The sequence below is a fragment of the Myotis myotis genome, unplaced genomic scaffold (genome assembly GCF_014108235.1).
Source record: "Myotis myotis isolate mMyoMyo1 unplaced genomic scaffold, mMyoMyo1.p scaffold_m19_p_1, whole genome shotgun sequence".
Taxonomy (NCBI): domain Eukaryota; kingdom Metazoa; phylum Chordata; class Mammalia; order Chiroptera; family Vespertilionidae; genus Myotis; species Myotis myotis.
In genome coordinates, this window is record NW_023416313.1 from 76,255,301 (window position 1) to 76,283,231 (window position 27,931).

At 40.2% G+C, this 27,931-nt stretch overlaps 1 protein-coding gene across 4 annotated transcripts in view; it reads left to right on the top strand.

The window, feature by feature from the left end:
• Nucleotides 1-27,931, top strand: part of SFMBT2 (Scm like with four mbt domains 2) — a 215,115-nt gene that overhangs the window by 109,521 nt on the left and 77,663 nt on the right. For 3 of the 4 annotated variants that reach the window (XM_036341672.1, XM_036341654.1, XM_036341663.1), the window contains exons 5-8: nt 1,345-1,433; nt 1,525-1,542; nt 3,129-3,375; nt 10,741-10,838. In XM_036341672.1, the coding sequence (XP_036197565.1) occupies nt 1,345-1,433; nt 1,525-1,542; nt 3,129-3,375; nt 10,741-10,838 (452 nt within the window). The remainder of the gene's footprint in view (nt 1-1,344; nt 1,434-1,524; nt 1,543-3,128; nt 3,376-10,740; nt 10,839-27,931) is intronic. The other variant, XM_036341680.1, reaches the window with a different exon arrangement.

Below are 27,931 nucleotides of genomic sequence, written 5' to 3' on the forward strand. Positions count from 1 at the left end.
GATTATGCATATATGCATACAAGTTCTTTGGTTGATCTCTTCCCCCCACCCTTTCCTCTGAGATTCCACAGTGTGTTGTTCTATGCTTCTATGTCTCTGGATTCAAAGAACACTTTTACAAGGCTTGATTAATACTGTAAATGTGTGATAATTACTGGGGAGCTTATATTTATTTTCTCATTTAATGCTTACAACCGCCCAATGAAGGAGTCTCCATTAAAAGTCACGTATGATGCCATAACAATGTGTAGAATGTTAAATAGCAAAGGCCTTTGTCATAAGGGTTTGCATATATACTGTCCGAGGTTTTAATGACATAAATATTAAGTGGTCTAATTATGGAGAATATTCTGAGGTTCTTGTCTTTCCTATCTTAACCTAATGTTACCACTGTGAAAAGTCTGTCCTTTGCTTCCACCAATTCTTAGGTAATGTCTTTGTTAAAGCCTGTACTTCAGAGCAAAATAATGATATTGCCTTTTGTAATTATACAAGTATATTTGTACAACGGAAAAAGTGCTAAAGTTGAAATAGAATTTCCTAAGTACTAAGGAATGTGTGTGTCTCTGTGTATGTATAATTTTTATAAAATTATTCACAAGTTTCGTCTTTATCTGGGCTGTATTTATTATTAAGAAGAGGAATACTTATATCTATGTGCTTGAGCCCCAGTAGTATGTTACAGGGTTCATTGCACATAGTAGGAGCTTATCAGTCCTGTTGAATCCTTTCAGGATATATCCTCCTGTTTATGGGAACAATTTAATTCAAAACCTCTGAAAAATTAATGTAGGTTGTCTTTAAAAAATCTCCAAGGGAAGGAATACTGTAGTCTTTTATTCTTAATAGTAAGTGCTTCCATTTATAATTTAAGATTCACTGCTTCCTTTTTTTTTCCTTAGCCTGTGCTGTTCCTGTCAATATGAAAGTCCCATCTTCCTCTTCTCTGCCTCTATAACCCTTTTGTGTAATTCAGAGCCTGGATTTATTTTCTCACCTGGGAAACTTTCTCTGATTCTGCCAGCCCTCATTGATCTCTTTCTTCTTGGAACCAACTGAATTACATACTTTATAATATCTTTGTTGTTCTCAGAAGTTTCTAAATAGTTTTCAAGACTTTAGAACCTCCTATTTAATCTCCTCAGGCCCAGCAAAATCTAAGCACCTGGTGGGTATGAACACCCATTGTTGATAGATTTGCTGTTATGATTTTAGTACTTAAGATTGGTGCTTAAAATTAAGAGAAATATTGAAGTAACACTCATAAACAGCAAAATGCTGTCCTTTTAAGTTTATTTGATAATTGAGTGGCGTTGAAGTGTTTTCTCTCCTTTGTTTCACCAGCAATCAAAGAAAAGTACACAGACTGGACAGAATTTCTCATTCGTGACTTGACTGGTTCCCGGACAGCACCTGCTAACCTTCTGGAAGGTGTATGTATTATTGTTTACAGCTATTCTATGTCTGAAGCATCAGTTACATGAACTCAAACCTAATGGCACCTTTGCATATATCCTTCCACAGGTACATGCGTACACACAGGTATCTATATTCAAAAAGCCTAACATTGTTTTTTCCTAAGTTACTTAGGTTTCTGATTCTAATGGCATTGAAAAATCTTCATCTGTGCTACAATCAATAAATGGGGAATTTGCTTTAAATTTGCTTTAAAATATGTGAACACATTTTAAAATAATACTATGTTAGAACATCTCACTATCTTATATGTTTAAGCCTCTACCCTTTATTAGTGTATGTAAATAAAATCCCGAAGAATAACTGTTTTGTACAGGTGAAACTAGTATAATCTGGGAGCATATTGATAAATGGTTTCATTAACTATTCCATTCTGGAAGCATAACCCAAAGATTTATATGCACATGATAAGTAATAATTGAATTAACCTCCTCTCTTATAAAAACAAGAGGACAAATGACTAACCATATTTAAATATGATTAAGGTAATTTATGGTACTGAAAAAAATAGTTAAATCTGAAATCTTGATGGTTCATTTGTAAATAATTTTTTGATGAAACATTTTATTTTTATATTCCTGTTCTATTATATATAGTAAAAGGTGTGTTGTAGATAATTATTGTGTTACCATATTTGTTTCAAGAATGCCCTTGAAAAAGGGGAAAACACAATGAATAACAAGGAATACAATGTGGATGTTGACAATATCATTATTCTCTTAACCTTAACAATAAGTTTCCCTCCTGTCATAAAAGATATTGATACTTTGGAACACCATTGTCTGACATATTGAGTTATAGGGTTTGGTTCTGTGAAGATTTTGCCTAGTGTATTTGTTTATCTTAATGGCTACTAATTTAATTTTTTGGTTAACAAATCAAAATGATGGTTGTTGACCCTTTCGAAAGGACAGATTATATTACTCTTTCAGGTTTTTTTAAAAAAACACATTTGCCTACAAGCCTGACTGAACAAACACCCTTTTCTTATGCTAACATATGCTAAGAAGGTTGCTTATATAGGGCAGTAAATGCATTTATTCTCTAAACCAGCTATCAGGTTAGATGTAGACACAACTTTACATAATATTCTAATTTAGTATATATCATTATGTATCAAACATGTTATCTACACATGTTCATGCTTTATGCACATATTCAAAGTATGAGAGGGTCTTGATTACTATAGCAGTGGCCATTGTAAGATACATGTCTGTTGAGTCCCAGTATAAACTTACAGTCTCATGTTTGATATATCTGTCTATTAGAAAAGTAGACATTCTGCTACCACACGTTTTCTAGCTCAAGGCAAATTTCGGTATAACTCTTCTTAAAAGTGTACTCATTTCTAACAAATGCAATTTTATCTGGGAAGGGTATTTGTTTGGTGAGAACATAGCACAAACTGTTATTTCCTGTTGACTTGTGATTTTTGTTGTTGGACAGAGTTGGGTAAATGGAAGTGTGTGTGGGAGGAGAGGGAAGGGGAGGGGGCGAGGGCTGTGGAAAGGATGGGGGTGGAGGGAAACACCAGACTGTTTGCCAATAGCTTGGATGATGGTGTGAAAAAATATTATCTTCTGCTGTCATCTGTTTCCATGAGAACCTTAAAATAAAGTTTAAAATAAGGAGTTTTGCTTCTGTTTAAACAGCCTCTGCGAGGGAAAGGCCCTATAGACCTCATTACAGTTGATTCCTTAATAGAACTTCAGGATTCTCAGAACCCTTTTCAGTACTGGATAGTTAGTGTGATTGAAAATGTTGGAGGAAGATTACGCCTTCGCTATGTGGGATTGGAGGACACTGAATCCTATGACCAGTGGTTGTTTTACTTGGATTACAGACTTCGACCAGTTGGTTGGTGTCAAGAGAATAAATACAGAATGGACCCACCTTCAGGTAAGGGCCAAAGATTTTGCTGTTGTGAATTATATGAGAAAAAGATGTGCTATCTTTTTGGATGTGTCTCTGGAAATTTTTGAGCTCTTTGGTATCTTGTATATCTGAGTATGTGAATGTTAAGCATTTTAACTCGAGTATTTTCTATAGAGAATGAAACCCAAGACCCCAATTAGTAGTGTTCAAAAGGAGAAAGTTGTGTTGGAGGCTGTGAAGAAGTTCATCTAGTTCCTTTGGAATCACTGGTTCAAAAATGAAAGACAATAGATTACAATTTGTTATATTCTCCCTCTTTCTTTGGGGGTTTTGATAGTCTTGCAAGGAGATTCCCAAATCTCCATCTGTCCATCCATCCATTCATGCATGCGTCTGTCCATCCATCCATCCATCCATCCATACATTCATCCATATGTTTTCCATCTATCCATGCATCCATCCACCCATTCATCCATATCCAAAACAAATGCTTATCATTATATAATCTGTTCTGACCTGGAAATAGCAAAGAGAAAAAAAATCACCATGCTTTTCCTCTTGACATATCAGATATTTTAATTAGCTTCAAATGCACTGCCAAGTGACTTTCTCTAGACTTAACTGGACGGAATAGTGCATTATGCTTTCTGACACACCTAACTGGGCAGTAATCTTAGTGTTTACAAATAATAATTCTTGAATGTTTACTGTGTGCCAGGTGATTTTACATCTGCTATGCTTTTTATTTTTATTCCAAAAAAAAAGTACTGCATGCTTGTTGTGAATATTTCCTTTTACAGCAGAAAAAATTCAGACTGGGTTTAAGCTACTTGTCCAAGCTACTTGTAGGGGGATGCACTGTAATTAAATCCCAGGTCTTTTGCCCATTCCATTCCTCCTGCTGCCCCTTGCTGGCCTCGCCAAACTTTGGATGGGCAGCCTCAGAACAAATTGTTGGATTCTTACAAAATTAAGGATGCCAAGGAAGAAATATGTATTTCTTCTAGAAATGCTGACTTTCATTCTGGTGAATTTTGCAGGTATACAGGAAGAAAGACTTGGCTCTTTGCTTTATTAAAATTGCCAGAGTTTTTCCTCTTGTATTAGTTGTCATTGTTGGTCGTGAGTAAATGAAGTTGAGGCATTACATTTCCTATTTCTGACACTCAGGGGCTTTAATTGAAAAAAAAACTTCCTGGTTCTGTATCTCATGAGCTTGCATTTGTGTTGAATTTGACAGGCGTAGAGACATGTAACACGGTATTTTATGAGTGTTATTGTTGTCAATGTTTTGAGAAGCAGCCAAGAAATCCATTTATACCCTGAGTAATTTTGGACTTTGATGACAAACAGGGCTTGCCGGCTTCTGAGGAGAGATCTAAGCTCCTGTTTGCCTCTGGAGTCATAACGCTGTAGGAGAAACTTACTTTGTGTGGAGAGCTGGGTGTATAAATCTTAGCTTAGTATCTAATTGTTTTATAAATTTTAGGGGCAACATGTATTTGCCAGTGTAAAAATTTATAGCAAAGCAAAGGATTACTAGTAGCTTCTTAGGTTCTCTGAAGTGTCCCTTTCCTGTGAAATCCTGGGACTCAAAGCAAGAATGGAAAGTGTCAAGGTAGAAACTTAGGAAACATTTGCATATGAGAGCTCTTCTCTTTTACATAATTTGATGTTTTTATAAGAACCAAGTGTGTTTATTTGTCTTAGGAATTTTCTGGACAGGAGTTGTCCATTTCATTGAAGAGTTTGTGTGAGTCTTTAAAGACTTTGAGAAAGGCATGTCTCAGCAAGAAGTTATTTTCCCAACATTTAAATTGTCAACAAGAAAGGTTATGTATGAGAAGACAGAAATAAAAGCCAAAAGGACACTCAAACTTGTGGCTTTTCGTTTTTCAAATGCAGTGGCTACAAGATGAAAACTGATTCCGTTACCTTATTCAGCAGAGCAACCTCCCAGGAAGGCAGTTGTTACCGCTTCTTACACACGGCATCAGAACCCAGGGCTCTGGGTTTGGGGAAATTGATTTCAAGTCCCAGTGCGACTTGTAAAACTTACATGGTAGTGCTATTTCCTTAACTGAAATACAGGTGGGAATAAAATTTCAGACTTGCATAGAAAATATTAGGCTTTTATTTTTTATTCCCAATACCCTTAAATAAATAAAAAGTGTTCTGCATTAACTGGCGGTGAGAAGCAGAATTGGGAGAGGTGGGGAGAAGGTATACTTTGAGATAAGCCCTGGTGAGTTCTCCCTGCTCTCAGTGCCCTCTGTGCTATGCCCCACTAAGCCCACCACCATTGCTAAAAGTAATCACAGGTCTTCTTTTAGTTTTATTTTGCTTTCTACTTTTTAAAGGGCACAATATTTCTCAACTGTTCAGTGCAAATAGAGGTAAGAGACTTAGCTAGGAAGGTAGCCCCCAAAACTGAAGGAAGAGGTGCTGGGTTTTACACTGTCCCCAGTGAGAAACCTATAGCCAGTGCACCTTTTTTTTTTTTCTGCCGAGAATCAGAGGAAATGGTTTGGGGTGGGGAGGATAGAAAGAGGGAAAGAAGCCACCCCACTTCACTCACACACACAGCTGTCTCACACACACACACACACACACACACACACACACACACACACACACACACTGTCAAGGTGTCACGCAGGTGCGAACAGAGCGGGCTGAATCTAGCCTCAGTGAACAAAGGGTAAAAGGAAGAGGAAATGGTAAGATGTGACTATTCATGGAAGGGGCAGAGGCTTCCTAAGGTCCAAGTGCGTCAGCCTTTATGATGAGAGGACTGGCAGCCCGGGCAGTACCTTGACTTCTGTGCTGAACTGTAGGGAAACTGTAGAGCTTCTCCAGCCTCATATCCCCAACACACGCCACTCATTTATTTTCCAGCAATTGGTCCTCTCTTCCCGGGGTTTACAAGCACGTCCCCTTTGAGAATGCTGTTGGTGTGGCCCAGTTTTCACTTCATTCCCATCATGAGAGGGTTTTGCCACCCACTTAACTGCAAGTTGGTGCCTTATACACTGCTAACTCCCCAGTATCTGGCTCAGCGTCTGGCACATAGTAGGTGCTCAGGAAATATTTGGGTGATATGAATTGACTGAATAAAAAGTCAAATATGTCTATAGAGAAGAAAGGAACTAGCCAAGTCCACCTTCTAGGGGCCAGGATAATTGGCAGGGTTTGGGGAAGGAATTTGTAGGGAAGGGCTCAGGGTAAAGACACCCCCAAAATGATGATGATGACTATAGTGTCCTCTTTGCTCTTGATATGTTAGGAGAGCTTTTGAAAACAGGGTCAGAGCAAGTACTGGTGCTCTAGGACATATGAGATGTGCAGGAATATGGTCTGTGAAGTCCTTGAAAGTTTTTGTTCTTTTAAAAGGGCCCATGAATGACTCAGATGGAAAAACCTGGCAAAATAGGAAGAACATGGACTTAGAGTCAGGGTTTGTTAGCTTTTCCTTTTGTTTCTGTCACTAGCTACAGTGCCCCTGGGCAAGTGACTTTACCTTTTGAACCTCAGTTTCCTCATCTGTATAACGGGGATAGTTATATGTCTACTACCTGCTGAGTGTTATAGGCATCTCAGGTGATTGTCATTTACTATTGGTATTCAATCTGTGGTCAGGGTATTATGGTTATATATGGTTCTCTAAGAAATTTAAGTCATTGAGGTCAGGTCATTTGGAGGCCCCGCCGGCTTTCATATTTCTGGATATTTAGAAAGCAAGATAGAGTTACATGTGTTCTTGCAGAAGCTAAGGAGATAAAATATTTAGTTTTCTTTAAATCTCTACTTCTAAAATTTTTTCCCTTCAAAATCTTTATGTGAACCTTTACAATTTTTTTTCTTAATTATTTTAGATAGATCCTGGAGTCAGCAAGTTTTTGCATCTAACTTAACTTCTTGTCTGAACCTCTTCTTAGTCCCAAAAGAACTGTTGCATTCAGTATTAGTCCTCAGGCTGCCAAAACAAAGTGCCATAAACTGGTGGCTTAAGCAACACAAATTATTTTCTCCCGGTTCTGGAGAATGGAATTCAAAGATTAGGGTGTCAGCATGGTTGGGTCTGGTCAGGATTCTCTTTCTGGCTTGTAGACGGCCTCCTTCTTGCTCTTTCCTCACATGGCTTCCTGTGTGTGTGTGTGTGTGTGTGTGTGTGTGTGTGTGTGTGTGTGTATAGGAGGTGGTAGAGAAAATGCTTATGGTCTCCTCTTTTAAAGGGCTCTAATTTCATCATGGGACTCCACCCTCATGACCTCACCTAACCCAGTTTCCTCCCAAAGGCGCCATCTCCAAATACTGTCACATGGGGGGTTAGGATTTCAACACATCAATTTTGAGAGGACACAAACATTCAGCCCATAACACTTTCCAGTGTCTGATAACAACCCTAGATTAGTCTTCCCTCACTGGTCCGAACCTGGTGGAGAAGGAAGGAGTGGAGGTTTCGGGGTGTGTGGGAGAAAGGCATCTGTCCTCAAGATGATTTTGTGCACTCCGCTTCCTACAGCACTTACTGCGAGTTAGCCTGCCAAACACTTGCACAAAGGGAAATCACCTCATATTCACTTAGCTTCTAGTTAAAGATGAATCAGGACAGATTTTAATTGCTTTATGACTTCCCCACCAATAGAAATTGACATGATACACTCTATTAAATTACCTGCAACACGATCATTTTAATAAAAGGTTTTATGTTCTTTTAAGAGTGCTATTTATTGTCCATAAACTGGCCAATATAACCATGTGCCTCTCGTCTAATGAAACGCACACATGGAATATGGTTTTCTGCTTATTGGAACCACTAGGTGTTTAGCTTTTGCAGGTGTTGAGCATACTGACAAACTGAAGTTGATTTTCACCTTTTAAGAGAAGAAGTGTGCCTTGCCATAGGGTTAAATTCCATGTTAGGATTTATTATCCTCAGAAAGAAGACAAAGAATAAGATTGTAGGACAGAGGCAAAAATCACGTGGAACCCGGGTTTTTCAGTCCATTTTGTGTGCTATAACAGAACTCTACAGATGAGGGGGCTTATAAACAACACGTCTGCCAGTGCTGGAGGCTGGAAGTCCAAGATCAAGTCAAGGGCAGATTTGGTGTCTGGTGAGGCCCTGTTCCTTGGTTCATAGATGGCTGTCTTATGTGTCCTCACATGGTACAAGGGGTTAGGGGGTGTGTGTGTGTGTGTGCGTGTTTGTTTATAAGGGCACTAATGCCAACCTGAGGGCTCCACCCTCATGACCTGATACCTCCCAAAGGCTCCACCTCTGAATACCACATTGGGGGTCAGGATTTCAACATAGGGATCTGGGAGCAGGGATGCAAACATTCCGTTCGTTACACAGGGCTTCTTGTTACATTTGTCTTTGGTTTGGTGGGAGAGAGATGGCATCTGGTGACTGAGGGCTCAGCTTTCTGGGTGACTTGGTGAGCATCTGGGATGACTTGGGGTCTGCACATCACTTCCCTTAGTTCTGGTAGTTTGGATCTAACTCTGGCCATTTGGGTTTTCATTGTTCCCAACACTGAGTCATTTTTTTACCCTCTTATCTCTCCCCCACCCCTCTTTAAAGCTCAGGGCATCAACAGGGTTGACTTTTCTCTCTCTTTTCCCCCCACCCTTTATGCCTGCAGACCTTTCCTTTGGTCTTGTCTTTGGAAATCGCCATCCGTTCTTGTGACTCAGTTCTCCTTTTACTACCTTGCTAAGGTGGAACTCCCTACCAACTTTCTTCCAGGCCCCTGGGAGAGTGAATGTGTTGTCTCCTCAGGAGTGCAGTCTCTTGCTTGTTGCTAACCTCCATGCCCTATTGAATGGCTACAGTGGGTGTCCTCTGGGCTTTGTCCACTGGAGACCTCAGAATTGCCATCCCCTTCACTGAGATTTTGATGCCAGGCCCCTGAGCCGAACCACTGGGGCACTCCAAACAATCCTTCCACCTATCCTGGGAGTATTTATGGATTTGTGTGAACTCCTCTCTTTTTCTCCTTGTGGGACCCTGTGGTAAGCCATTTCTCACACAGTACCCGCTTCTCACCTGGGAGGTTAGAAGAATCATTTATTCTCCTTGCAGAGGTATCATGGGGCCCCACTGTGTTCTCCCAAATATTCTAGGCACTCCTAAGGAGAATCACATTCTATTTTTGTTCCGATATAGAAATGCTAAATTGGGGGGAAAAAAATTCCCGGTAGAAGATGATGAATGAAATGCTAGAAAGGATTCTAGACACTGTACACAATGGAACCTATTTAGTCATTAATGCCCCTTTCTGTGCCTTTGTGTAACTGACAGTGAGTGATGTGGGCAGAGCGTTGATGACTTCGCTAGTTCTGGCAGCATCCTTTACCTACCATAATTAGGGTAGTCTGAGAAGACTAAATAAACTGCTAAAACACAGGGGCTTCAAGCTCAAGGTGAGGTCAGAAGTGGTGAGAATCAAAATATATGGCACCATGCTAAAAAGCAGACATGCAAGAAATTAAAAATATAGCCCCAAAGGTTTAATGTTGCCTTTTAACTGTACTTAGATTCATATTCACATCCTAACTGTCTGCCTGAGGTAGCTGGGGTTGATATAAGGAAGATATAAACATATCTACTTCAAGTGAGTGCTTCTGCAAATCTTGTTTTGATAAGGTCTTAAATCTGTTGAGATCAGATCATAAAATTCCCCTGCAGTTTCAGCCATCGGTGAACAACAAACAGTGCGCAACCAATTTTTTCTTTTAATTTTACATTCAGACAGTGTAACCTCCATTTGTAAATCTCTCTCCCCCTACTGCCTGGGGAAAACTGTGGGCGACATGTGGTGCATTTGCAACATATCAAGTGTAAATATTAAACTTGGTTGGTAAATTTTAATTTACCTTTTAATAATTTTCTGACTTACACGGACTATTTTTAGTATATGAGAGCTTAGGGACTTAGTGAAAAATATGCTGTAATAACTGAAAATGCCAGGCAAGAGTCATTTCTAGTTTAGCCATTTATCAGATAATAAGTTCTTCATCAGTGGATATTACTTCCCAGGTAATATACGGAATTTGGGGCAGTGGAAGGCTGAAGATGTTGCTAATGTGATTTATACCATTAAATTACTTACAGAATGCCAACAGAATGCATACAAATGTTTCCTGAAGAAGAGCCCTATTAAGTTTATTCTTCATTTCTGAAAGCAGAATCCCAAGTTGCTATTTAACTTCAGAAAATCCCTTTAGCAGGTGGCCTTTTATGGCGGACAGGGTGTGAATACTTGTGGTTGCTGAGCATACTGGCTTATTATGAAATCCTGGGAAGATTAAATTCAAGAAAGAACCACCCAGTAGAACATTTTAGTCCTTTAACTCTTACGTGGTTTGCTGTTGATACAGAAATCTATCCTTTGAAGATGGCCTCTGAATGGAAATATGCTCTGGAAAAATCCCTTATTGATGCTGCAAAGTTTCCTCTTCCAATGGAAGTATTTAAGGTAAGATGGGAATTCATTGCAATTTATCTACTCTTGTTCAAGAATAAACGGGGCGGGGGGGGGGGGGGGGAGAGGGAGCTTCCTATATCAAATCATTTCCCACTATTTAAAAAGCTACCTTCTTGGCCAGTTTCCATTTTAAATGTTTTGCTATGCTTTGTAATCTTCACAAAGACTCATATTACAAGATAGGATTTGAAAAATTTTTTAGGTTTACTGTTTTATTCCATAATGTATCTCATTTTCACTTCTTCTTACCAAAGAAACAAAGAAAATAGAGCAAGTCTCTTTTTGGTATTTGTTTAATAAAAATAATAGAAACTGATGCTTGTCTTGATGGTTCAATTTCCTTAATGGCTCAGGAAATAGTGTGTGAGTACCTATTGGTGTTAGGCACTCCTACTTCTAGGAGTGATAGAATATGAAAGGAAGATACCCCGACAGAAACGTATAGTCAGATTCTCAACACTTTTAAAATCATGCCTAAAACTTATGTGAAGTAGAATATTAAGTTATGGGCTGGAATGATCTACTCAGGTCAGAGGAAGCCATAAAACAACCTCTTCTTATTCGGAACTTGAACATGTGGGAAAGCTGTATTTCCAGCTTTCCCTCGAGTGTCCCTCGAACACTCAGTGTGGTTGCAGAAGGCTTACATAGGCAGGCTTTCAGTTCCGAGGGCATATTTCTGCAGTGCCATGGAAGTTTCATCTGGAAAATGAAATTAAAATGGTGTGTAGGTACCACATGCAGCAAGAGTTTAAGGCTGGGCTGGGCCATTGGCATCCTGAATGTTACTTATACTGAAGTCTTCACCCAGCATTTTATCCTGTCACAGCAAATCCTGAACCTTCTTGATCAGCACTTTTCATGCTTGTATCATTGGACTTATAAAGACCTCTTTTGAAACTAGTCATAGAATTGTGTTCTGAGGTTTAATTGAATGATGACCTTTACAGTATTTTGAGCCTACTATACTAGAGGAATAGTCTAAAGATAATATGTTGTTAGCAATAGTGATCACTGACAATGAGCATTATCTTGGGCTTCTTTTTTTTTTTTTTTTTCTAATTGACCAAATAACTCTTATTTCTCTCTCCCCTCCTTTCCTCCCTGTGTCCCTCCCTCCCTCTCTCTTCTGATAATATCCTCTCCTGCAGAAAATAATAATAATAATAATAATAATAATAATAATAAAGAAAAATAGCATTTTACTCATTTGTAATCTGTCTGGCTCCACTGCGTTTTCTCAATCCAGCTGACCCTCAGGACTCCTGTGACCTCCACAACTCACATTCACTTCCTTTACAGCAGCCTTAGGGATATTTTAAATGTACAGATCTGATCCTGCCCTTTATCCTGGAAAAATAAATTTTATTTAATAACATACTATACACATGTGAGGAGTTTAAAGAGTAATAGAATGAAAATACAAATGCCCGCCCTCCAGTGTAGGCACCAGAGGTGGCCCAGCATAGAAGCCTCCATTGCCCCTCCCTCACCCCTCACCCTCTCTGCTGACTCTGCCAGGTCACAGGCACCCTGCCTTTGTGTTAATCATTTCCTTGCTTCTCTTGTAGTGTTACCACCTGTGTATGTTCTCCTAAGTGTGATATTACTTACTTTTGACAACATAGGAAGCAAGCACAATCCTAATTGTTTCAGGGAAGATGGCTGGACTGTGTGTGGGTCATCAGCTGGCTTTCCCTTTCCTCCGTTCACAAGAAAACTGAGTAGGTAAAGTCATGAGCTGATTTTAAGAAAAGCAGGTATCCTAGCCAGGGCATCTGCCAGAGTTGTAGCGTGAACTCCAGGTAGTGAACGGGAATGTGGATAGGAGTCAGTGGGTTTATATTTTCTGCTTCTGTCTTACCCCAGCTCAGGAACAGGCCCAAGCCCAGCATTTCTATGCAGGAGATGGATCGTTCTCATCTGCTCCAGGAAGCTGGGCCTAGAGCAGGGACCGGGAACCTGTTTAGTATGTGGTCAGAATGAGCCAGCTGTTAACAGACGGGGTCTGGCATGTGGTCCTCAGATTACACAGTCGATAAAACGTGACAAGCCATTAGTGACGTCGGCCCACAGCATTTCTTCTCACTTCAAGTGAGTGAAAATGTCTTTGTTCTCCCCTCCTGCTTCACTGATGGTCTGTTTGGGAACAGAATTCTCAGTTAGAGTTGGGAGGCATTCCTTCCATTTTTTTTCTCTCCTGCTCTGGGAACTTATATTCCTTTTTCTCCACTGTTCTGAGATTTCACAGTGGCATGCTTTGGTGGGCATCTATTTTCCTCTGTAACACTGGTTAGTTCTGCCATTTGCAACTCATGCCTTTAATTTTGGGATATTTCTTTTAATACAATGTCTTCCACCTCTTTTCTCTCTTTTCCCTTCTTGATCTGTGACTCTGTGGATATGGTACTTCTAAATGGGCTTTAATCTTTTTTCCTCAGATCTATTTTTTATTTCTTTGTCTGTTTGCTCCACTGTCAGAAGTTTTCTCAACTTATTTGTGCTGGTATGTTTCAGGAGCACATGTTTGGGTTTTTTCTCTGAATGCTCTGCTATAGCCCGCTGTTCCCATGACATGGAAGCATGAGGGTGTTGTCAGAATGATTGGATTAGTTTTTTTTCCTCCCCGACTGATGTGTTTCCTCCACCGTGCTTTGGATTTCTGTTGTTCTTGATAGAGGCTGTCCTCAGTCACCTGGAAATCCTTGACTGTCTGCTCTTGGGTAAGAGCAGGGATTAGAGAGCTATGGGCAGGGCTGGTCACTGAAGGTCACTTTGGAGGGCTGCTTCTTTGTATGGTGGTTTTTCTTCTTTAGCTGGTTTTCCAGGGGGTCTTTTCAATTTCCTGCCTGGGGTTCAGGGTCCAGCTGCCAGTGTCCTGAGTGGTGAGAAGAGGGCCCGGAGTTTCTACACTGAGTGCATAGTGCCCAACCCACAGGCCAGCGACCGTCTGTTTCATCTCTTCGGGGGAGGGGGAGGGTGGTCAGTAGCCTTACAGAGAGGGGTAGGGGAGGGTACCCAGGAGCCCAACTGCTTGCCAAAGAACTCCCCAGACTTATTATTTTATTTACTCCCAGCCATTCCCAGTTAACAGACGTATTTGGTGTTACAGCTTCTGAGGATTCTGCAGTCTTCGCTGGGCCGGTTCTCAGTTTTCCTGCTGATGGCTTGGGATTTGGCTCTGTTGCACACCTTAAGTTAGTTACTTCTTGTTCATTTGCATTTTAGCTTCTATACCTTTGTCGCTGTTGGGTGGGTTTGTGTCTTTTTTAAAAATCTCTTTACTGTAGTTTCGATTAGAGTTTAGGAAAAGGGAAAATTAGTGTGGAATTGCAGCTGGCCATCTTAATCTGGTACTCCCATTTAAAATATCTTGTAGTTCGCCCTGACTGGTTTGTCTCAGTGGATAGAGCATCAGCCTTCAGACTGAAAGGTCCCAGGTTCGATTCCGGTCAAGGGCATGTACCTTGGTTGCAGGCACATCCACAGTAGGAGGTGTGCAGGAGGCAGCTGATCGATGTTTCTCTCTCATCGATGTTTCTAACACTCTATCTCTCTCCCTTCCAATCTGTAAAAAATCAATAAAATATATTAAAAAATAAAATTTCTTGTAGTTCAAACTGAGGGTAAAGCTTCCACATCCTCCCAAGGAGCACCAAGACTGGTGTGGCCTCGCCCTGCTGCCCTCCACAGTCTTCTGTTGTTAGGTTGTTCTGTGCCCTCCTTGGTGGGCTGAGCTGCCCACACACTGACCTTTTCTCTGTTCTTCAGATGCCCTTTGTACCTGTTATGTTCTTCCTATTAAATTCCTACTCATCCTGCAACCACAGATATAAATTCTCTAAGAGTTCTTCCCTGGACCCCAAGCCTCAGTCCCTATCCCAGTTGAGATTGGCTCCACTGGGTGCCCTCTGCTCTGCCTCATCACCAGGTCACAGTTGTGCTTAATCCTTTGTGTGATATCCATCTCCTCTGCCCAACTTTAAAGCTCCAAGAAGGCAAAGACCACTCTTTTTTGTTTATTGTTGAATCATTCAGTCAAACATAACTGCTTGACTGTAGTAGTATTCAGCAAATATTTGTCAAGTAAATGAACTAAGTTTTGAATGGACATAGGTATTTAACTCCTTGAATTAAAAATGTTGAGCTAATGTAGATTAATTGGCTGTACAGACTTATTTAGAATTATGAATACTAAGACTCAAAAGGTATAAAAATTAATAATCCTAATATTTTTAATTAAAAATGTACTTATTCATTAAACAGTTATTGAACAGCCATTCTCTGTAAAGGACTGTTGACTGGGTTCCACAGTTTAATAATTTGTTTACATATTCAAAAGTACAATTACTCTCTTTTCTTACTTTGATGTCTTTTTATTAGAATTTAGACTATTATTTTGATGGCGTATCTGAGAATTCTCATCATATTCAATATTTTTGTTCATAATTGATAGTTGCTGTAAGAGTAGATACTCAATGTATTTTTTATTTTTCACAGAACCTACCACAAGGAGGACATATGGAATAGTCACCTAATAAATAACAATTGGTTGCATTGAAAATTGTGTTTTTATAGCTTGTTCAGTACTTTTATAAATGTTTTCTCTTACTTTTCATTTGATTCAAAAGAAATGGGTACTTTTATTTTCTTAACCTTATTTTGTATGGACCAAATATTTACACATTTATTTTTTAATAGTTTATTGATTTTTAAAGTGGAAGGAAAAGGGAGAAAAAGATAAAAACATCAATGATGAGAGAGAATCACTGATCTGCTGCTTCCTGCATGCCCCTACTAGGAACAGAGCCCAGAAACTTGGGCATGTGTCCTGACCAGGAATCAAACCTTGACCTCCTAGTTCATGGGTGGACACTTAACCATGGATCCACACTGGTCAGGCTCGAAAGAATTTTTAAAACACGCAATACCTGACTATTTAGTCAGGAGCTCTGACTTCTTTTTCCTTAGATTGTCAAATAAAAAATGATAGCAGCCAACACAATAGCTGTTTGGTGTGGATGAATCAAAATCATACCTATTTTTTTTTTGTCCAATAAGCCAAAAATATATTTTTTGACATATGGCAGAATTTAGTAATTACTTGATGTGTGTCATGAGATGTAAAAGGTTGAAAATTGCTGTCCTAGATGCATGTTGTTATAGGAAATTGCCAGTGTTCAGCAACCCCGAAACACAAGTAAAAGCTAATGTAAGCACATTTATGGATAGAGATGAGCTGTACTTCAAAGCAATTCTTTTTCATTATTTTGACACTTTAGATAAGATGGTGTTTTGATGGAATGAATCTCATTATATTGCAGTGTTTGTGATCTTGTGGAATGTGCTCACCTCTGCATTGGGATCTGTGTATCTATGTCTGTAAATGCAACATGTCATGAACACAAATAATGATGCCAAAGCAAACCCATAATTATTAGTATTTCTGCTGTTCTTACTCATGACTTTGAATACCATATTTTATGGGAGATTCTGACTTCTCTTATTAGGAAAATGCAGATAATCTCCACATTATACATTTAGTTGAAAGATATGTAATTAAAGAAATGGGGATCAAAAAGAATGAAGCAGATAAAAAAAATACATTTTATTGAAAAATAATGAAATCAGTTTTTCCCTTGAAAGCCTGCTTTATTATTAAGATACCTAATAAACTGCTAAAACAATTCATATATTAATACTAATTAACTCTAGAAAAAAAAGCATATAGGAGTGACTACATCGCATGTCAGCATGGTCTCTCCCTGGCTTTTTTATTTATTATGTGACTTTTGCAAGACATCATTTGATTGACTTATGACACACATGTCCCATTGTCAAAGTGAAATACCCCAGTGCCAATAAAAGCTTTTTATGTTTATCTTCATAAAGAACTGCTAGGATGGGTTTCTCTCCAAGTTTGTTTCTATCACCAAAAAAAAGAAGTGATTATAGGGCTAATTCATTTTTTTTGGCCAGTGACTCTTGTACTGTTCCAGATTTCTAATTCACTAAGTATTCACTAAGATGCAATGCATGGGTTTTGGGAGAATTTAGTTTAAGTTTTAAAAATAGGGCCAAGGGAGACTCAACATTAAGAGTCTAACTATAATTAATGTGGTATTTCACGAGACAGACATTTCTAAGCCTGCTGTAATTACTGTTACTTTCCATTCTCTGCAGTTCTTGTAAGTTGTAATCCACATTTGTGATCTCACTTGTTTGCAAATGTCACATTTGGAAGTTTCACTGACAGCTCATATATACATCTAAAAGATCTACAAATATGAAACAGCAGTTCCCAGTTTGCCAGTTAATTCCAATAAAGCATTTCTCCCTTAGAGGATCACAGATATGTGGCCTGGAGAAAACATGCTCTCCAGCTTACTTCATTCATGACCACACCTTGAATTTCAAGGAATGAACATTAATTGAAAAGCCACTAAAATCCATTATCCATTAAAGAGGTGAAATTGTTGCGACTTTTAAAAAAATAGACTTTATTTTTTAGAGCAATGTTAGGTTCACAGCAAAACTGAGGGGAAGGTGGAGATTTCCCGCACACCCCCCGCCCCCACACATGCTGTCCCACCATCAACATCCCCCCTAGAGCTGAACCTTTGTTAGAATTGATGCCCCCATTGACACATTTTCACCCGGAGTCCACAGTTTACATGAACTCACTCTTGGTGATGTTCGTCCTATGGGTTTGGACAACTGTATAATGAATGACATGTATCCACCATCACAGAATCATATAGAGTAGCTTCACTCCCTATAAATCTGCTCTGCTTCACCTATTCATCTTCTGTCCCTCCTATTGTTTGAACTTTCATTTGTCATTTTAAAAAAGTTTAAAATCTCCATGTGTTTGGAATTCCAAATAAGCCATTTAGCGATTGGCAGAGGAGTGAAGGGAAGTATAAAAACGGAGACTGGAGGCCAGAAACCTGGGCCTTCTCCTTGAAGCCTCTTTCTTTCTCTGGCACAAGACTCCACTCAGGGGTCCCCAGAGCTGCCCCAGGTTGGGTAATTCAGCAGGATTCACAGGGTTCAGATGTTGTTAAACTCACAGTGACAGTTTATCACAGCAAAAGGACATAAAGCAAAATCCGCAGAGGGGAAAGCCACATGGAGGTCTCTGGAAATCCATGCACAAGTTTCCCTGACTCCTCTCCTGGGGTGTCCCACTGTAGACTCTTAATTCTTTCCTTCATTTCCTATGACAACACATGCTAACTGTTGTCTGCCAGGGAAACTCACTAGAGACTCAGCACCCAGGGTTTCTACTGGGGGCTGGCCATGTAGGCACCCTCTGCCTAGCGCATACCCACATTCCAGACTTCCAGAGGGAAAACTAGTATGAACCATATTGTTGTGCACACAGTCTCGGCACTGTGAGGCACTCATATTTAGGAAACATTCATAGCACTGTAGGGTACTGTTTGCCAGCCATATTCCCAGATGTCAGCCCAGGGCCAACCTTGCAGTGGGCTCTTCCTGAGGACTGCGGCTGCAGACCTGCTTTGTTAACCCTTTGTGCACACCTCATTCAGTCCATCAACAAAACCTGTGGGCTCTACCTTCAGCATCTATCCCAGACATCACTCTCTTCTTCCCCCATCACGATGACCCTCGTCCAGGCTGCCCTCACCCTGTCCTGTACAGTTGCATTCGTTTTAGAATTTTTTCCCCCAGCTTCTAATTATTGCTTCCCTACAGTGTGTTCTTCAGAGCAGCCGGAGTGATTCTTTTGAAACAAAATTCAGATCATGTTGTTCTTTTCCATGTAACTCTCCGGTGGCCTCTCACCCACTCAGGCTTTGGCATCCCGGGCCCAGCAAGGCCCAGCTCGCTGCCTGCCCTCTGAGCCGGCCTGCATGCTCTGCTTCCCCCTGGCTTCCTGTTAGCCCACCGGCACTCAGGTGCTCCTCTCAGGCCTTGCAGTAGTGCTGTCGGCCTGGACAGTGATTCCCCAATTCCTCCATGGCTTCTTCCCTCCCTTTCTTCAGGTCTCTTCTTAAAATAAAACATAAGGCTCTCCCTCCATCTCCCTATTGTCACCCCTGCTGTATTTTTCTCAATCACATTTATCCCCAGGTGTGTTTTGTATTAATTAGCTTTTTTTTTTTTTTTTTCATCTGATCTCTTTCCCTAGCTGGGGTATAAGCCCTAAAAGAACAGATAGTTTATTTCTATGACTGCTTCATTCACAGTGTCTGGCGCACAGTAAGCACTCAGTAAACATTCTTGAATGGATTAGTGAAGAAATAACTATAGCGATCAACTCAGAAGAATAAAAATTCTAGAGAGGTCATCGGTATAACCTCCATTGTGCATAGTTGGATGACTACGTATAGCGATCAACTCAGAAGAATAAAAATTCTAGAGAGGTCATCGGTATAACCTCCATTGTGCATAGTTGGATGACTACGTATAGACAACAAAGAGAGGGCTCGATTGTTACCATGCCGTGAATTCACTACTAAGATGGCGTTTTCATGATCAGCAAAAAATCACCCAGATCAGTTCGTTGAGATCATTGAAAATAATATTAGGGATGAATTGAAATTAAAAAAAAACCACACAAACAAACATTTCAGCCCAGCCAGCGTGGCTCAGCAGTTGAATGTTGACATATGAACCAGGAGGTCAAGGTTTCTTTCCTGATCAGGGCACATGCCCAGGTTACAGGCTCCATCCCCAGTGTGGGGCATGCAGGAGGCAGCTGATCAATGATTCTCTCATCATTGATGTTTCTAGCTCTCTCTCCCTCTATTTTACTCACTGAAATCTATACAAATATATTTAAACAAACAAATAAAAAACACACCAAAGAACCTCTCAGCATTAATAAATCCCAGGTTCTCTGAAATCCCATTGCTCATGAACTTGCGGTGTCAATGTTATATATTATTTCCTTTATATAATGTAGGTATATTGAGCTTGAGGAATGAGAATGCTTTAGTTCAGCCATCGAGCTGGCACTAAGTGACTGGTTCTCTTTCTGGTCAGTCTGATTTTCCACTCTATTGCATTGCCTTCCCGGGTTATTTCCGTCTTATTGGAAGCTAAGGAGAGGTGTGTTTTTTGGCGGGATGTGTACATCCAGGATGCTTGCTTTCATCCATTCTGTTATTGTCTCTCTGATCAATTCCAAATCACTATCTGTGGCCACGATGGATGTTAAAAGGGAGCCAAGTAATGGTAACAGTTTTTATACTTCGTCAGGATTCATAGGAGATTACACGTGTTCTGGACCTTGAACTTGCGTGAAACACCCAGCTCTTTGTGTTTAATCCAAGCTCAGTTTCTGTTGTCTCTGGCATATGTAGTTGTTAAGCAGATCCAGAATTATGTATACACACCAAATACTAGTTAAAAGGTGTCCTTGAAATCTGTAAATAAAGGGTTTTCAGTAATGGCAAAACAGTAAGTGAAACAGTAAGTGAAATAGTAAGTGAAACAGGTCTCAAGCTATGCCTATCACACTTTATCCCCATAGCTGAATGCTGTAATAAACGGAAGGGGCAGCTTAAGAAAAGGCTAATTGACTTAAAAAAAAAAAGAAGTTTATTATTATTATTATTATTATTATCATTATTATTATTATTATTATTAACAGAAGCAAACAAGCTTATTGGAAGAAGGGCATTCCATGTACGTATTTCTCCTCTGTTAAGTGTCAGGCAGTGTTGGTAATAATAAAGATTCCGCCTCTTGTTATTTCCTTGGTTCTTTTCCGCTTTGAATTATGTACCTGTCAGTGTGATTGTAGAGTTAACTCTTAGGAGGCACTCTTTTCTGTAGTTTAACATCTGAGACCTCTGTGAAAGGCCAGAAAGAGAATATCAAGTGTGGCAAGGAGAGAAAAGCTTTCCTGTCTTATTCCAGCTGGTGCAGCCAAAGGGGTAAGAAAGGATGTGAGCTGTTCTGTCAGGATAGATTGTGATGTAGCGGTTTCCATGGTGACTGATTTCTTTTTCTCTCGTTCAGCAGCTAAATACAGCAACAATAAAAAACCCGTAGCTAAGTTTGGCCTTCAGGTGGGATACTTCGATTCTCTCAGATTTGTAGGAACGTAACTTAATTTTTTGGCCTGACATTCCCTGTCCCACCTGGCAGAGTGCCTAATACCAAATAATAAAGCAAAACATTCTTGTGTGGCACGTGGTTGCTATTTTCTTCCCATGGAGTTAGACTCAAATGGTTCCTTTAAAGAAAGGCTGTCTTAGGGTGTGGGTCATTTTGTTGCCAAAATGCTGGCTTGCCCCCTGTGAACCTATTGGTGTTGTTGACCTAACGTCTGAGTTTTCGACCCAGTGGCCAGTACTAGTCTGTCTTATTCGGGGCCCCTCCCCTCAGCACAGGCTGTGCCAGGCTTGTGCCCCATTCCCTCCTTTGCTGTTCTTGCTTTAAAGCAGCGGTTCTCAACCTGTGGGCCGCGACCCCTTTGGGGGTCGAACGGCCCTTTCACAGGGGTCGCCTAAGACCATCGGAAAACACATATATAATTACATATTGTTTTTGTGATTAGTCACTATGCTTTAATTATACTCAATTTGTAACAATGAAATTGGGGGTCACCACAACATGAGGAACTGTATTAAAGGGTCGCGGCATTAGGAAGGTTGAGAACCACTGCTTTAAAGACTTGGAGAGGTTTGTGAAACAGCCCCTCTGGGGTGGTAAATCACAGGGAAGTTGAGTTTATGCAATGTCCGTCCTGCGCGGCTGAAAGAAAGCCGAGGGAGAGCGTGTGTGTGGTTATGCCGCTCTATTCTGGGTTCTTGAATCGAAGCTCATGAATTACGTAACTGAAAAAGCACCGCGGGGGCCGTCTCGTTTTTATAAGTATCGGAGAAAATCTTATAAGAGACATATAAAGAGGGCAGCTTCGGTCAAACAATAAATGTAACCGTAAAAATCACAAACCCCAGATACACAGAGTTCGCTCTAACAGTTGCTTGATCGCAGGAGCCTGAGCGCGGCCGCCTGCAGCCTGCCAGATAGTGACTTGCTTGTAATTCTAAACACTGAGCATGTAAGAATGTAGTCAACTTTTGGTTATCTACTCTGCGAGTTATCATTCCCGAGTGGTTCTGTTTGCCACTGATTATTCTGGCTCTCGCCAGTTCCTGCAGTTTCAGGGAAGGCAAGATAATACTAGCGTGAACTTAATGTAATTGGTGGTGGGATGTAGGGAGGGGCCATACATCTCTTATTTATAAAACAGAAACATTTCAAAGTGATTGTGGCGTCATGTTTTAAATATTTTCAGATTGTCCATACTACTGTCTATTAATGAGAATAATTAAAATGGATTATAGTTCATTCTTCTAGGGAGAATGTGATCGTAAACATAAATTGTATGGAGGCAGTTTTGTTTTTTTTTCCCCTCTAGGAACATGCACGGGTCTCTTGTGAGTTAGGTCATACTCTAATCTCCACGGTGCCTTTCAGGAACTGGCAGTTGCAAATTGCAGCATCTCACGTAGGGAAACTGATGGGAAGAGAACTTTAAGTCCTTTAGGTCTTCAGAGGTTTAAGATCGAATGGAAAATGAGGACCACATGTGATAGGGTCCGGGCACACCAAGGCTGTGTTACTGAACCCCGACCTTCATTACACTCCCTCCTGCCCTGAGAAAGGCACCCTGAGGGGATGTGTGTGTTGTGGATGAAAATGAAAGTGCGGGAGTCCTTCAGTCCCCTGTCTTCTTTCTTCATGTCTTCCGACGACCATCCTACTCTGAGTCTCCTTGTGTTGCTGGGCATAAAAGTCAAGGGTATGATTAAAATTTGCCTCTATTTGTCTCCAGCCCCATTTATAACCAAAAGGACCAACATCAACAAACCATAAAAACCCTTACATGACTAGATAATGTTCTGAGTTTTACATTATAAGAGGAATGTATAAGTTTAGAATAGTAGAAACCTGACTTAAAGCTAGTTAATATTTTAAAAGATACCAATCTTGTAGTTGCTGGTGAGATGTCCAGATCCCAAAAGGATAAATAACCCCCCTCCCCTACTCAGTGCAGCATCTTGATTTCCCTAAAAGCAAACACATGCATACATGGCACACATGTGTCCAGTTTGCAAATGAATTTGGGAAATTTAGTCACTTCACCTGTGATTTTGTTCAAATTAGTCCACTCGCCCTCAATTGTTTCTGAGTTTCTGTTGATCCTGAGAGAGTATAGGTTCATCAATGATGGATAGGAGCAAGGCTGGTTGATTGTATAAGTCCTTGGTCTCGTGTAATGGGATCTAGATTAATCCTTGAAGACCCTCCAGGATAGTGGACAGAGGCACAGAGTAGAAAAATGAAAATGAAGCTATGGGTACTTCATGTGAACTTGCACATCATTCTCCAGTGGACCGAGTTTTAGTTGTACTGACAATAGCTTCCAGTTCTTGAGCGCCAGCAGAATAAGTTGTACTAGGCACTCTCCATACGTAGCCTCACTATCCTTGCAATAACCTGGCACAGTGGGCATTGCTAGTCTTACTGTGTACTTGAAGAACTCCAGGCTTAGAGGAATTAGCCTGTTGCCCTACCTCATAGAGAGTCTGAGGTAGAACCAGGGCCCAGGGCCCAATCTTTCTCAATCCCAAGATTAAGGTGTTTTCCCCTGTTGCTTTTGTACTGTTTTTAGATGTAAACTTGATAGAATATTTAATCCAAATATCATGGTAACAAAGAACCAGAAAATGAATCTTACTGGAAGAGTAATGTGTTGCCTACCACGTGTGAACTGGAAGATGTTGAGTGACTTATAGTTCAGTTGCCTTTGGTAGAGGCTCTGTTGACGTTTTGAGCTTGAGGTTCTCAACAGGGTTGGATTCTCCCTTTAGAAGACATTGGGCAATGTCTTGAGGCATTTTGATGGTCAGAACTTGAGAGCATTATTGGCATTTAATGAATGGAGCATTATTGGCATCTAGTGGGTAGAACGTTATTGGTATCTATTGGCTAAACATACTACAGTGCACAGGACAAACCCCCAACATAGACTGATCTGGCTTCCAAATGTCAACAGTGCCAAGATGGAGAAACCATGGTCTAGAGCAGTGGTTCTCAACCTGCCTAATGCCGCGACCCTTTAATTGTGGTGACCCCCAGTTTCATTGTTACAAATTGATCATAATTAAAGCATAGTGATTAATCACAAAAACAATATGTAATTATATATGTGTTTTCTGATGGTCTTAGGCAACCATCAGAAAGGGTCGTTCAACCCCCAAAGGGGTCGCGGCCCACAGGTTGAGAACCGCTGGTCTAGAGGATGAATACTTCACTCACCTAGAAAGAGATAGGCCAGGGGAATTGAGGGCAGCCAAATTTTGAGGGAGGCACCTGAGACCTTACCTTACCAATTCTTTGATCTGTGCCAGCCTGGCTGGCACCTGGGCACTTTCCAGCTTGGAGTGTTCCCCACCTGTGACAGAACACAGTAGAGAGGGATGTCAGCTCCCTAGGTTCCAGCAGCTGCTGTCTGTTCCTGGCAAGGTGGGAACACAGTCAGTCTGCTTTGTGGGGAAGTGTGCTCATCACCAGCTCTTCCTTTTCTCTGAAGGGTGGTATCTACCTGAGGAGACCATACAGGGCTGTTGGTCATTTTTCTACTACAACAGTTTAGCTGCATTTAGGGCTCTCAGCAGAAGGGGCCCCCAGCAATAATTTTGTCAACCACAGCCTGTCAGTGGGTGTGGGGCTGGGAGGGGAATTGACCCACACGGTGTCCACCACACTCTCTTCAGCCAGCAGCACTCAGACCGCTGAGAGCATTGCTGTGGAAACATAAGAGGGTGCCCTCACTTATTGGGAAAGTTAACTAAGCGTGAAAAAAGACAGTGTAATCACTGTGTACCTACACACAAAATCAGCCTTGCTTTTTTCATAGTGGTGCCGTAAATAAGGTGGAATTTCTTGCCACTTACAAATGCTTTTATGGCGCTAAATGGTAATCAATGAAAAGCATTCTCATTGCCCCTATTTTTTTTTTTTAATTTTAAAAGAACTTAGTGTACCAGTTTTTGGACTTCCCGTGAAGTAGGCCCGCTATAATCACCTATTATAAATCTTGTGGTTCAGGTCGAAGTATTTAGTACTACATTTCCTCATTACTATTTTTTAACTTGATTTAATGTATGACTCATAGATAAAATTGCTATTTACAGATGAAGTAAAAATTGGGAAGTGTACGAGTGTTCAGCTTATAGGGTTTTTATTAACATTTTTATTATAAATATTTCATTGGCTAAATTTAATTCAGTGCAGTAGAATTGAAATGTAATAATGCTGTTGACTTAATAAATGCTGGCATCCTAATGTCCAGGATTAGATGAAATGAATATGAGAGTAATTTTCTAATGAACATATGAGCACTAAATCACTGGTGAAATAAAAAGGAACAATATGATGAATTGCACTGGGTCTATTTTTAGCATGGCATATGTTGATATAAGTAAAGGAATTAAAGCGTAGTCCATTATATATCAATTTGAATGTAATACTAATTAAAACCTTTAACTTCACTGAAGCCTATTCTTAGAAATTGTGCAAATTAATTGAGGCCTAAAAGATGCATATGCAATGTTTGAGTTCCCTGTGGACCAAAAACTGGCATGTTGGAACAGACAAAATTATATACTTTGCAGTATTTTCTCATAAGTATGACATGGTAAATGAGTTTGGTACTTAAAATATGTGGAGGGGGGCTGAATTACATATGTATTTGCTGTTCATTTTATTTTGTAACAACATAAGCAGGAAGGAAGAACCAGAGAAATAAAGGTTGGCGCTTGGATTGTCACCACTGAAGGCAATTTTCTGCAGCTGTGGATTGTGGGACTCAGGTTAAAAGTTTGGTTTCTGCACAGTGAATGATTCACTGCTCTTCCTAACATTAAAATCCTCACCAAATGCATTTTAATTGTGTGGTGTTCATTAGATTGCACTCATTCTCCCCTCTGCCACATTCTTCATATTTTTATATCGTATGAGGCGTATTTATCTAATGAAGCCAGGGTGGGAGTCTCTGATGGCCACATCACATTATAACAGCATAACCTACAGTTCTGCAAGCCCTGAAAGTGAATGTGGAGAGGGGAGCTACATTCAAGGCATGTGGGAGGTAGTGGAACCTAAAATGACTGAATGTTCTTTCATTTTTTCCTGTCTTTTCAATTAGCAATACTCTTCATCTCCTGTAGATTAATGCTCATAGTCCTTATCTACACTAATAAAAGAGAAATATGCAAATTGATTGTACCTTCATGACGCTCACAAGCCAATCAGGAGCGAGTATGCAAATTAACTCAAAGATGGCGAGTAAATTTGCACGCGCAGGTGCCAAGTGGGTGGGGCGGGGTGGGATGCTTGCATTGTTGCCATGGTGACAACGCAGGTGTTCTGCACTGCCCCAGCCACTCAGGGCCTCTGGGCAGTGGGGGAAGGTGGAGCAAAGGTGGGGCCGGCAGCCAGGGGAAGGAAGGCCCATTCTTGCACAAATTTTTGTGCATCAGGCCTCTAGTCTCTTATAAGAACTTCAGTGTTCACCCCGAAGCTTTGTCACTCTGCCAGAGATGTGGTGGGTGCTTATGCATGATGACTAACATTAAAGCAGTTCTGTGCAGTAGTGTTTCTTTAACAGCTATGTTGGATTCTTCCAGAACCAGCAAGAGCCTTTTCCCAGGCATGGTAATCCCTTCAAATGCAGAGACTTTGTCAGAGGCTAATGTTTAGAGCAGTAGGTGACTAGTGTGTACCCAGGAATGCTCTGAGGTGGTTTCATCTTCTTGACCTCTGTTTCATAGGTGAAATAACATGAGATGTGAGCCCCAGCAACCAAATACACTGCAGTTTGTCCAAACTTCTTTCCTAGCATTATGCTTTGCATTTATCACTCCTTAGTCATTTTCTAACTCAATTTCATGTCAAGAACCACATGGTCCACTCTTCTCTTCATTCACATACATTAGTGCTTAACCTATAGTATTTTCAATACCATGGACAAATTGAGATTTGTGTGTACTATACGGCCAGGAACATTTTACTAGATCAGATTAACCCATCTGGGTTAACACTGATAACAATATAAGAGCATAGATATCAATGAAGAATAATTGAAAAAGCACCATAGGCTTAATGCTGCACACATGTTTTCAGTCTTCATTGCTTAAGGGACACATGAAAGCAGTTAATAACAATATTTATCCGTTGCTGATAAAGTTGTGACTGACATATATAAACATTTTGGCGGCAATTTTTAGTGTCAAAGTTCTGACACATCTTTTCCATAGCTATTGAAAAGTTATGAATTAACAGCAAATATTGGAAGTGTTAGTAAATGATCATATTAGTAGCCATTACTTTTAGCTTGCCGATACATGTCTTTGAAATAAAATACTTGGATCCCGTAGGTTGTAAGCATTTTATTTGTTTGTTTTCCTAGTTAGTAATAAAAAAAATAAAAGATGCTTTTGGGTCGTTGCCTCCTAGTGTGTTCTCTAACCTGCTAGCTAACCATGGACTTAGAGTCACACCACTCAGATTTGAGTCCTGGCACCTCTTGTTAGCTGTGTCCTTGCTTAGGTAACTTAACCTCTCTGTGTCTGAATTTCTTCACTGTAAGATGGGTACTGCTGTTGTGAGAAGTAAATAATACTATAAAGATGGACTGTACAAGTTTTTATAATATGTTAATTATTATCGTTTCTTCCTGCTTGATATCATATACCCAATCAAGTTATTCTCAATGCTGTCACTGGATCTTGGTAAGAGAGTGTGAGAGTTACTGGGGTTCAGCAGATAATAAAGCTGATGAAACCTAAGTGGAAAACAGAAGTTGATGTACCCATAATCTCTTTTAAATTGTCATTCCACTGAAAAAAAGGTTCCCTGAAAAGTGATTTTTAAGGTAGGGTGATAAGACCATCCTTCCATAAAATAAATGGTATTTTTACTTCTGATCAATATAAAACTACTTTAGGACAAAAATAAAATGTGTAGTGATGAATGTAGACGGGAACGACATTGCTTAAATGAACAGCATTTCTTAAACGAAAGGAGTTTTT